General features: G+C 38.1%; 1 protein-coding gene across 1 annotated transcript; it reads left to right on the plus strand.

Annotated features, from left to right (window-relative positions):
- On the plus strand, nt 1-1,180 carry LOC125087356 (keratin-associated protein 6-1-like). The gene is made up of 2 exons (XM_047707994.1): nt 1-161; nt 602-1,180. Exons 1-2 carry the CDS (start codon nt 1-3, stop codon nt 888-890), a joined length of 450 nt encoding a protein of 149 aa, XP_047563950.1. The 3' UTR covers nt 891-1,180.
- Nucleotides 1,181-12,549: the final 11,369 nt, after the last annotated feature.

Genomic DNA, 12,549 nt, shown 5'->3' on the forward strand with positions numbered 1-12,549 from the left:
ATGCAGTTGGCTCAGGGTAGTTCTTCAAGACATGTGAATAAGTTGGCTCTTTCTGAATTGTATTACAGAGATGAATTGACTTTGCAATTTTCTGTGACACATCCTTTTGAAGGTGGAGAGACAGCTGAAACACTGAAGAGGAAAAAGTGTTTTGAAACAAAGTAGAGGCAAGACTCATTGGTCAAAAATGTGTGCTATTGGTTTTTGGAAAGACAGGGAGAAGACTATAGGTTTTATTTTGTGCCAAGAGCAAGTCAAAATTGGCCCGCTGCAAATGCCATTTCTTGAAATGATGCATGTTTATTGAGTTTAAATGAGATTTGGTGTAATGCAGGGATTTGGGTGTATGACTATCTCCTGTCATTACTGACACTGAATTGTTTTGGGGGAGTCCCGAGTCACCAAATAAAATAAATTTCTTTAATTCCTCTGAGGTTTTATCTTATGGTTAAGAAACAACAAACTAATTAGATTAGTCATAAGATTAGCCAGTGGCGTGACTCCTGTGGTGGATCCCACCCACATCGAGGGTATATAAAAAGTCTCTGCAAGGGAATTGTCCACACTGAAGTGACACTTCTCCTCTCCTCCTCTACTCAAGGACAACCTCAACAACCAACACCATGTGTGGCAGCTACTACGGAGGTTGTGGCTATGGAGGCTGTGGTTACAGAGGCTGTGGCTACGGAGGCTGTGGTTACAGAGGCTATGGCTATGGAGGCTGTAGCTACGGAGGCCTGGGCTATGGCTATGGCTCCAGCTATGGCTGTGGCTTCCGCAGACTGGGTTGTGGCTATGGCTGTGGCTACGGCTATGGGTCTCGCTCCCTCTGTGGCTGTGGCTATGGCTGTGGCTCTGGCTACCGCTCTGGCTTTGGCTGCTACTATTGAGGTTGCCCTGGGAGACTTTTCTCTCCCACACATGTAACATCATGATTTACCTGCCCTGAATCCCACGCCCTGTGTTCCTACACAAGGTTGAGATAATTCTGATTTGTGGAATGGGGTGGTCCCTGTCTGGATCTAAAACCCATAATTATTTATTCCCAACCTTTGCTTCATGAAAAGCCAGAATGTGATAATTCATCCTGTGAACTCACTTACGTACTTCTACCTAGTCACTGATCCTGCCTTGATAATTTTCATGCATCATTCTGTTTCCCAGTGTTCTTTAATAAATTTGGCTATCCTAAAATAAAAATCTTGGTTTCCTTTCTATCTATTACAAGTAATAGGGTTTATTTTATTCACTTATTTTAAAGATTTATTTATTTGAGAGAGAAAGAGATAGAGAGTGTGCTTATAAGCAAAAAAGTTGGGGGTAGGGACAGAAGGAGAAGGAATCCTCAAGCAGATTTCCTGCTGAGCCCAGATTAGATTATATATTAGAGAATAGATTCCCAGCTCTATTCCAGGACCCTGAGATCATGACATGAGCTGAAATAAACAATTGGAGGCTTAACCAACTGAGCTACCCAGGCTTCCCAGAATTTATTTTATTTTATTTAAAAAAAATGTTGTATTTGCTTGATACCAAGAAAGGTTGAGATTATCTGTTTTTGACATATATTCTTTTGCTGTTTCTACTTCAGTTGCTCTAACAGTTCTATTATGTCTCTGTTGCTGGGAGTTTTTAGACTAAATGGTACAGCATTTGTCAATTAGTTTATTGTTGCTTAGCTCATGGTAAATATTCTGCATATCTTTTCCGTTCACAAACCACCATCTGCAAAGTTCCATGCCTCCCCGAATCTATTTTTTTAATGTTTTATTTTTAAATTTTTAAAATTACAGACAGAAAAATTCACTCCCTTGCTTATATCTCTGTGACTTCGAAAAATGCATAGTGTTGTGGTACAACCATCAAAATCAAGATACAAAACAGTGCCATCATTCTCCCCACAAAACCCCTCATGCTTTCTTTTTTTTTTTTTTTTTTTGTAGTTTCAAGTTTTGATTTAAATTCCAGTTAGCTAACGAATAGTATAATACTAGTTTCAGGAGTAGAATTTCGTGATTCATCACTTACATATAACACCCAGTGCTCATCACGAAAAATGCCCTCTTTAATACCCCTCACACATTTAACCCATCCCCTGTCCATCTCCCCTCCAGCAACACTCAGTTTATTCTCTGTAGTTAAGAGGATGTTTTACGGTTTGCCTCTCACTTTCCCTCCCCACTGTGTTCATCTGTTTCATTTCTTGAATTCCATGTATGAGTGACATTATATGGTTTTGTCTTTCTCTGACTGACTTATTTTGCTTAGCATAATACACCCAACTCCATCCATACCATTCCAACTGGCAAGAAAAGATGCTCAACTTGCTCACATCAGGGAAATACAAATAAAAACTACAAGGAGGTATCACCTCACACCTGTCAGAATGGCTAAAATTAACAACACAGGAAATAACAAATATTGATGAGGATGTGGAGAAAGGGGAACCCTCTTACACAGTTGATGGGAACACAAACTGGTGCAGCCACTCTGGAAAACACTATGGAAGTTCCTCATGCCTTTCCCAAACCCCTTCCCAATCAAGCCTTCCTCTTACTCCTAAACCTTATAAATAACTGATTCTTAAATCAACCTATACTTTTGCCTTTTCCAAAAGGCCATATTGTGTTGGAGACTGTTCACAGTTTTGGAAATTTTCTAGAAGGACTAATGGGACTCAGCATATACTTATGCTTTTGGCTAAGATTTATTATAGCAAGGTAGTAATGATACATAGCTAGATAAGGGAAAAAGAAACAGACAGATTCTGGAGGTACCCATGTGAAGATGTTGTGATGTTCTCTCCCTCCAGGAGGGGCTACACAGAGCTTGCTCTTCCCCCAGCAACAGAAATAAAGTTTTCTATGGGTGATATTTCTGCTCAAGGAAGCCCATTAGAGACTCAGTGCCCAAAATTTTAACTGGGGACAGGTGAAAAAAGGCACCAGCAAAATCTCATTCTTCCAGAATGAAAACATGTGTCTGGGGGGAGGAGTCAAGATGGCGGAGAAGTAGCAGGCTGAGACTACTTCGGGTAGCGGGAGATCAGCTAAATAGCTTATCTAAAGATTGCAAACACCTACAAATCCAACGGGAGATTGAAGAGAAGAAGAACAGCAATTCCAGAAACAGAAAATCAACCACTTTCTGCAAGACTCTACGGAAAGCGCTCCGGGAACAAAAGCTCCCGAAAGCGAACCCGAGCGGATGACTCAGCGTGGCCCCGGGTAAGGGCGGTGCAACTCCGCCTGGGGCAAAGACGCTTGAGAATCACTACAACAGGCCCCTCCCCCAGAAGATCTACGGGAAACCCAGCCAGGACCAAGTTCACCTACCAAGGAGAACGGCGGAATTCCAGAGGAGAAGAAAGCAAAGCACGGAACACATGGCTTTCTCCCCATGATTTTTTAGCCTTGCAGTTAATTTAATTTTTTTTTCTTTTTCAATTTTTTTTTCTTTTTCTCTTCTTCTGCTAAATTTTTTTTAACTTTTACCATTTTCTTTTTTTTAACGTTTTTTAAATAGTTTATCTAATATATATATATTTTTTCCTCTTTTTATATTTATTTCTTTATCAGCTTTCTTTTTTTTAATAGTTTTTTTTTTTCTTTCTTTCTGAGCCCCTATTTATCCCCTTTCCCCCCCTCACAATTCAGGATCTCTTCTGATTTGGCTAAAGCATATTTTCCTGGGGTTGTTGCCACCCTTTTAGTATTTTACTTGCTCCTTCATAAACTCTTATCTGGACAAAATGACAAGGCGGAAAAATTCACCACAAAAAAAAAGAACAAGAGGCAGTACCAAAGGCTAGGGACCTAATCAATACAGACATTGGTAATATGTCAGATATAGAGTTCAGAATGATGATTCTCAAGGTTCTAGCCGGGCTTGAAAAAGGCATGGAAGATATTAAAGCAACCCTCTCGGGAGATATAAAAGCCCTTTCTGGAGAAATAAAAGAACTAAAATCTAACCAAGTTGAAATCAAAAAAGCTATTAATGAGGTGCAATCAAAAATGGAGGCTCTCACTGCTAGGATAAATGAGGCAGAAGAAAGAATTAGCGATATAGAAGACCAAATGACAGAGAATAAAGAAGCTGAGCAAAAGAGGGACAAACAGCTACTGGACCACGAGGGGAGAATTCGAGAGATAAGTGACACCATAAGACGAAACAACATTAGAATAATTGGGATTCCAGAAGAAGAGGAAACAGAGAGGGGAGCAGAAGGTATGTTGGAGAGAATTATTGGAGAGAATTTCCCCAATATGGCAAAGGGAACAAGCATCAAAATCCAGGAGGTTCAGAGAACCCCCCTCAAAATCAATAAGAATAGGTCTACACCCCGTCACCTAATAGTAAAATTGACAAGTCTTAGTGACAAAGAAAAGATCCTGAAAGCAGCCCGGGAAAAGAAGTCTGTAACGTACAATGGTAAAAATATTAGATTGGCAGCAGACTTATCCACAGAGACCTGGCAGGCCAGAAAGAGCTGGCATGATATATTCAGAGTACTAAATGAGAAAAACATGCAGCCAAGAATACTATATCCAGCTAGGCTATCATTGAAAATAGACGGAGAGATTAAAAGCTTCCAGGACAAACAAAAACTGAAATAATTTGCAAATACCAAACCAGCTCTACAGGAAATATTGAAAGGGGTCCTCTAAGCAAAGAGAGACCCTCAAAGTAGTAGATCAGAAAGAAACAGAGACAATATACAATAACAGTCACCTTACAGGCAATACAATGGCACTAAATTCATATCTCTCAATACTTACCCTGAATGTTAATGGGCTAAATGCCCCAATCAAAAGACACAGGGTATCAGAATGGATAAAAAAACAAAACCCATCTATATGTTGCCTACAAGAAACTCATCTTACACCCGAAGACACCTCCAGGTTTAAAGTGAGGGGGTGGAAAAGAATTTACCATGCTAATGGACATCAGAAGAAAGCAGGAGTGGCAATCCTTATATCAGATCAATTAGATTTTAAGCCAAAGATTATAATAAGAGATGAGGAAGGACACTATATCATACTCAAAGGAACTGTCCAACAAGAAGATCTAACAATTTTAAATATCTATGCCCCTAACGTGGGAGCAGCCAACTATATAAACCAATTAATAACAAAATCAAAGAAACACATCGACAAGAATACAATAATAGTAGGGGATTTTAACACTCCCCTCACTGAAATGGACAGATCATCCAAGCAAAAGATCAACAAGGAAATCAAGGCCTTAAATGACACACTGGACCAGATGGACATCACGGATATATTCAGAACATTTCATCCCAAAGCAACAGAATACACATTCTTCTCTAGTGCACATGGAACGTTCTCCAGAATAGATCACATTCTTGGTCCTAAATCAAGTCTCAACCGGTATCAAAAGATTGGGATCATTCCCTGCATATTTTCAGACCACAATGCTCTAAAGCTAGAACTCAATCACAAGAGGAAATTTGGAAAGAACCCAAATACATGGAGACTAAACAGCATCCTTCTAAAGAATGAATGGGTCAACCAGGAAATCAAAGAAGAATTGAAAAAAATTATGGAAACAAATGAAATGAAAACACAACAGTTCAGAATCTGTGGGACACAACAAAGGCAGTCCTGAGAGGAAAATATATAGCGGTACAAGCCTTTCTCAAGAAACAAGAAAGGTCTCAGGTACACAACCTAACCCTACACCTAAAGGAGCTGGAGAAAGAACAAGAAAGAAACCCTAAACCCAGCAGGAGAAGAGAAATCATAAAGATCAGAGCAGAAATCAATGAAATAGAAACCAAAAAAACAATAGAACAAATCAACGAAACTAGGAGCTGGTTCTTTGAAAGAATTAATAAGATTGATAAACCCCTGGCCAGACTTATCAAAAAGAAAAGAGAGAGGACCCAAATCAATAAAATCATGAATGAAAGAGGAGAGATCACAACGAACACCAAAGAAATACAGACAATTATAAGAACATACTATGAGCAACTCTACGCCAACAAATTTGACAATCTGGAAGAAATGGATGCATTCCTAGAGACATATAAACTACCACAACTGAACCAGGAAGAAATAGAAAGCCTGAACAGACCCATAACCAGTAAGGAGATTGAAACAGTCATCAAAAATCTCCAAACAAACAAAAGCCCAGGGCCAGACGGCTTCCCGGGGGAATTCTACCAAACTTTTAAAGAAGAACTAATTCCTATTCTCCTGAAACTGTTCCAAAAAATAGCAATAGAAGGAAAACTTCCAAACTCATTTTATGAGGCCAGCATCACCTTGATCCCAAAACCAGACAAGGATCCCAACAAAAAAGAGAACTACAGACCAATATCCTTGATGAACACAGATGCAAAAATTCTCGCCAAAATACTAGCCAATAGGATTCAACAGTACGTTAAAAGGATTATTCACCACGACCAAGTGGGATTTATTCCAGGGCTGCAAGGCTGGTTCAACATCCGCAAATCAATCAATGTGATACAACACATTAATAAAAGAAAGAACAAGAACCATATGATACTCTCCATAGATGCTGAAAAAGCATTTGACAAAGTACAGCATCCCTTCCTGATCAAAACTCTTCAAAGTGTAGGGATAGAAGGCACATACCTCAATATTATCAAAGCCATCTATGAAAAACCCACTGCAAATATCATTCTCAATGGAGAAAAACTGAAAGCTTTTCCGCTAAGGTCAGGAACACGGCAGGGATGTCCGTTATCACCGCTTCTATTCAACATAGTACTAGAAGTCCTAGCCTCAGCAATCAGACAACAAAAGGAAATTAAAGGCATCCAAATCGGCAAAGAAGAAGTCAAACTATCACTCTTCGCAGATGATATGATACTCTATGTGGAAAACCCAAAAGACTCCACTCCAAAATTGCTAGAACTTGTACAGGAATTCAGTAAAGTGTCAGGATATAAAATCAATGCACAGAAATCAGTTGCATTTCTCTACACCAACAACAAGACAGAAGAAAGAGAAATTAAGGAGTCCATCCCATTTACAATTGCACCCAAAACTATAAGATACCTAGGAATAAACCTAACCAAAGAGACTAAGAATCTATACTCAGAAAACTATAAAGTACTCATGAAAGAAATTGAGGAAGACACAAAGAAATGGAAAAATGTTCCATGCTCCTGGATTGGAAGAATAAATATTGTGAAAATGTCTATGCTACCTAAAGCAATCTACACATTTAATGCAATTCCTATCAAAATACCATCCATTTTTTTCAAAGAAATGGAACAAAGAATCCTAAAATTTATATGGAACCAGAAAAGACCCCGAATAGCCAAAGGAATATTGAAAAAGAAAGCCAAAGTTGGTGGCATCACAATTCCGGACTTCAAGCTCTATTACAAAGCTGTCATCATCAAGACAGCATGGTACTGGCACAAAAACAGACACATAGATCAATGGAACAGAATAGAGAGCCCAGAAATGGACCCTCAACTCTATGGTCAACTCATCTTCGACAAAGCAGGAAAGAATGTCCAATGGAACAAAGACAGCCTCTTCAATAAATGGTGTTGGGAAAATTGGACAGCCACATGCAGAAAAATGAAATTGGATCATTTCCTTACACCACACACGAAAATAGACTCAAAATGGATGAAGGATCTCAATGTGAGAAAGGAATCCATCAAAATCCTCGAGGAGAACACAGGCAGCAACCTCTTCGACGTCAGCCGCAGCAACATCTTCCTAGGAACATCACCAAAGGCAAGGGAAGCAAGGGCAAAAATGAACTTTTGGGATTTTATCAAGATCAAAAGCTTTTGCACAGCAAAGGAAACAGTGAACAAAACCAAAAGACAACTGACAGAATGGGAGAAGATATTTGCAAATGACATATCAGATAAAGGGCTAGTGTCCAAAATCTATAAAGAACTTAGCAAACTCAACACCCAAAGAACAAATAATCCAATCAAGAAATGGGCAGAGGACATGAACAGACATTTCTGCAAAGAAGACATCCAGATGGCCAACAGACACATGAAAAAGTGCTCCATATCACTCGGCATCAGGGAAATACAAATCAAAACCACCATGAGATATCACCTCACACCAGTCAGAATGGCTAAAATGAACAAGTCAGGAAATGACAGATGCTGGCGAGGATGCGGAGAAAGGGGAACCCTCCTACACTGTTGGTGGGAATGCAAGCTGGTGCAACCACTCTGGAAAACAGCATGGAGGTTCCTCAAAATGTTGAAAATAGAACTACCCTATGACCCAGCAATTGCACTGCTGGGTATTTACCCTAAAGATACAAACGTAGTGATCCGAAGGGGCACGTGCACCCGAATGTTTATAGCAGCAATGTCTACAATAGCCAAACTATGGAAAGAACCTAGATGTCCATCTACAGACGAATGGATAAAGAAGATGTGGTATATATACACAATGGAATACTATGCAGCCATCAAAAGAAATGAAATCTTGCCATTTGCAACGACGTGGATGGAACTAGAAGGTATCATGCTTAGCGAAATAAGTCAATCGGAGAAAGACAACTATCATATGATCTCCCTGATATGAGGGAGAGGAGATGCAACATGGGGGGTCGAGGGGGTAGGAGAAGAGTAAATGAAACAAGATGGGATTGGGAGGGAGACAAACCATAAGTGACTCTTAATCTCACAAAACAAACTGAGGGTTGATGGGGGGAGGGGGGTTGGGAGAGGGGGTGGGGTTATGGATATCGGGGAGGGTATGTGCTATGGTGAGTGTTGTGAAGTGTGTAAACCTGGCGATTCTCAGACCTGTACCCCTGGGGATAAAAATATATGTTTATAAAGCTGTAAAAAAAAAAAAAAAAGAAAACATGTGTCTGGCTAAAAATACATTGTTTATACAATCTAGGCACTGTGAGTCCTGCTTATCAGTTAGAGGATGGTGGGAACACTTCTGACATCCAAATTCCTAGATCTGGGATAAGGGTAATGTTGATTTCATAAAATAGATGGAGATACATTCCCTGCTCTTTTTCTTACTCTCTTTTCTGGAGAGATTCCATATAACTAGTATTACTTCTTCCTTTCATGTTTGGTGGAATTAATCAGTGAAATTATATGAACTTGAAGTTTTCTTTTTTTGGAAAGATTTTAATCACAAAATGTATTTTCCTATGAGTTATGTGGCTATTCAGATGATATGTTTCCTTTTGATCAAGTTTTTGGCAATGTCCTGCCTTTTAAGGAACAGGTTTATTTCATGTAAGTGGTCAAATTTATGAACATATTGTTCCCTATGTTCCTTTATTGATTATAGGGTCTGTAGTGATGTCCCTATTTTATTACTACTGTTGGTAAATGTGTCTTCTTTTGTTTCTTTGTGAGTCTTGTTACAGATTTATCAATTTAATTGAAATTTTCATAGAATCAGTTTTTGGCTTCACTTTTTTCCCCTCTACCCTCTGTTTTAAATTATATTGATTCCAGCTATTAGCTGTATTATTTCCCCTTTCCTCTTTTTGTACTTCTCAATTATTTTGTAGGAATCTTGGATTACTGATTTGAGAACTTTCTGACTACTACCTATTCAATTTCCCTTCAAGCACTGTTTGATTTATATCTCACAAATTTTGGCAACTTCTCTTTTAATTTTCATTCAATTTAAAATATTTCTAGCATCCCTTTAGTTTTTCTCATAGACACAAACACACAAACTTATATTTGATATGCTTCTCTTATAAACAATATATAGATGGGTCTAATTTTAGAAAATTTGAAAATCTCTTTTTTCATTGATTATTTAAATAGTCACATACTATTTAATTATTGATATGGTTGGAATTAATTCTATCATTTTATTATTTGTTTCTGTTCTCCATTTCTCAGTTCCATTTCACTGCCTACTTTGTATTATTTGAGTGTTTTTTAATATTAGATTTTAATTTATCTAGTGACATTTTGCTATATCTCTATATTTTTTAGTGGTTAATCTTGGGATTGCAGTATACACAACTAACACTTCACAGTGTTCTCAGAGCTCATATTTTGCTACTTTAAGTAAAAGGCATAAGCCTTACAAGCCTAAATATCTCTTTACCATTGCCTACTTATAATACATTTATTGTGTGTGTGTGTATATATATACATACCTTGAAACCTAAACCTAAACATACCTTGAAAACCCCTCATTAAATATTTTAACACTTGCTTTTAATAGTTGCATATATTTTGAAGAATTTAAGAGGGAAAGAATAATCTATTTACCCAAATGTATAAAGCTTTCTATTGCTCTTCCTTTATTTCTGAAGTTCCAACTATCTTTTTAGTATTATTTTCCTTTAGAGTGAAAAATTTCTTTTAACGTAGCTTTTAGAAAAAATCTCCTGGACACAAATTCTCTTGGTTTTCCTTTATCAGAGAAAGTGTTTAGTTCACTTTTGCTCCTAAAGCATACCGTTAAGAATAGAATGTAGGATTCTTTTCTATCAGCACATTAGGAATATTTCCCACTGTCTTTTGGACTCTGTTTCCGACCAAAAAATCCATCATTTCCTATATTTAATATATTGTTTATCTCTACCTGCTTTCAAGAATTTCTCTTTTTTTTTGTTTATGATGTCTGTGTGTCACCAGCTAGAGACCCTAAGACCTGGCCTTTATTGCCCACCTTCTTGTACTCACTAACATTTGTCTTAAACATTTTTCACTAAACTCTTTTTTCAGGGTTTCTACTTAACTCAGACAAATGAGACCCCAAACCACCTCAGGTGATGGCAACTGCCCTGACAAAATCTCCCATCTGTCCAGACCATCCAGACTCTTTGAGCTAAACCTGATTTGTACCTGTGCAGATGAACCATGGATGACCTCTGGAATGACTTACAATCACCTTTATCTCATTATAATACTAATATCTCTGCCCAGTGAGAAGACTCAGGCTAATTTACATAGCATATGATGTATGTTTAGGTATGTTTCCTTTTAAGGAAACATACAATTGCTCATTGTATGAGCAATCTCATGCCTGCCTCTACATACACAACAAGGCTTCACTATCTAAATATTCATCATAAACCTAAACAAAAAGAATCCGTTCACTTTCTCTTGGGGCATCATGGCTTTGGAAGCCATTCCCCATGATTCCCTTATTTACTGCAAACAAATTTCTTTGTGTGACAACTCAACCTTATGCATTTCTGACTCATCAAGGAGAAAACTCACTTTGGTTCATTTGCATATGGACATAATTTTTGGTTTATTCTAATTGGGATTTACAACTTTTTGACTGTCTAAATGTGTGAATTTTACCAAATTTGAGAAAATTTCAACCATTATTTCTTTATATATGATTTCTGTGTCAATCTGTATTCCCCTGCATTTGAGATTCTAGTGCTATGAATGTTAGAAATTTCGGTATGTCCTACAAATTCCTGAGACTTTTTTTCATAGTTTATAGTTGGATTCCCTTGGTTTTTGTTTTTGTTTTTGAATTCCATAATTTCTCCTGATTTATCATCAGATTTTCTGGCTCTTTCCTCTGATATCTCAGTTCTGCTAGTGAACCCATCGAAAGGATCTTTTTTTAACATTTCAGACATTGTATATTTTTAGTTATAAACTTTTCATTTAGCACTTTTTACATTTCTATTTCTCTGTTGAAGATCTCTTCTTTTTTTCCTTTTCTTTTCATTCAGTGTTATCTGTACCCTATGGATCATACTTATAAAGTTGCTTAGGAACACCTGGGTGGTTTAGAGGGTTAAGTGTCCAACTCTTGATTTCAGTTCAGGTCATGATCTCAGGGTTGTGAGATTGAGCCCTGCATCTATAGTAGTCTACCTATTGTTGTTACCACAAACTTAACAACTTAAAAATTATTATTTCACATTTTTTGTTAGTCTTTGCTCAGCATAACATAGCTGGCTCTGCTGCTTAAGGATTTCTCACAAGGCTGTAGTCAAGGTGTCAGCTAGGTCTGAAACCCAGGATTGACTCAAAGATTGACTTGGGAGGGATCCCATTTCTAAGTCCTCGTGGTTGTTGGCACAATTCAGCGAGTCCTGGATTGTGGGTCTGAGGGCCTCAGTTTCTTTCCTTTTTTTTGACAGAGAGTGAACATGAAGAGGGGAGGGACAGAAGGAGCAGGAGAGAGAAAATCTTAAGCAGGCTCCATACTCAGTGCAGAGCCTGACACGAGGCTTGATCTCACAACCCTGAAATACAACCTCAGCTGAAGTCAAGAGTTGGATGCTTAAATTGCTGAGCCATCCATATTCCCCTAGAGTCTCAGTTTCTTGCCAGCTATTGGCCAGAGGCCACTTTTAATTCCTTCCCAAGTGAACTTCCATTAGGCAGCACACAACATAGCTATATACTTAATCATAGCCTGCAAAGAAGAAAATATGTAAGAAAGATGGACATTATGGTCTTATGCAATGTAATCATGAAAGTAATATCATATTACCCATTTACACTTTATTGATTAGACGATGCCACAGGTCCTGTCATACAGAAGTGGGAGGGGTAACGCAAGGGTGTGAATATCAGTAAGTGGGGAAAATGTGGGCCAT

This window comes from Lutra lutra, chromosome 1, assembly GCF_902655055.1.
Source record: "Lutra lutra chromosome 1, mLutLut1.2, whole genome shotgun sequence".
NCBI classification, from domain to species: domain Eukaryota; kingdom Metazoa; phylum Chordata; class Mammalia; order Carnivora; family Mustelidae; genus Lutra; species Lutra lutra.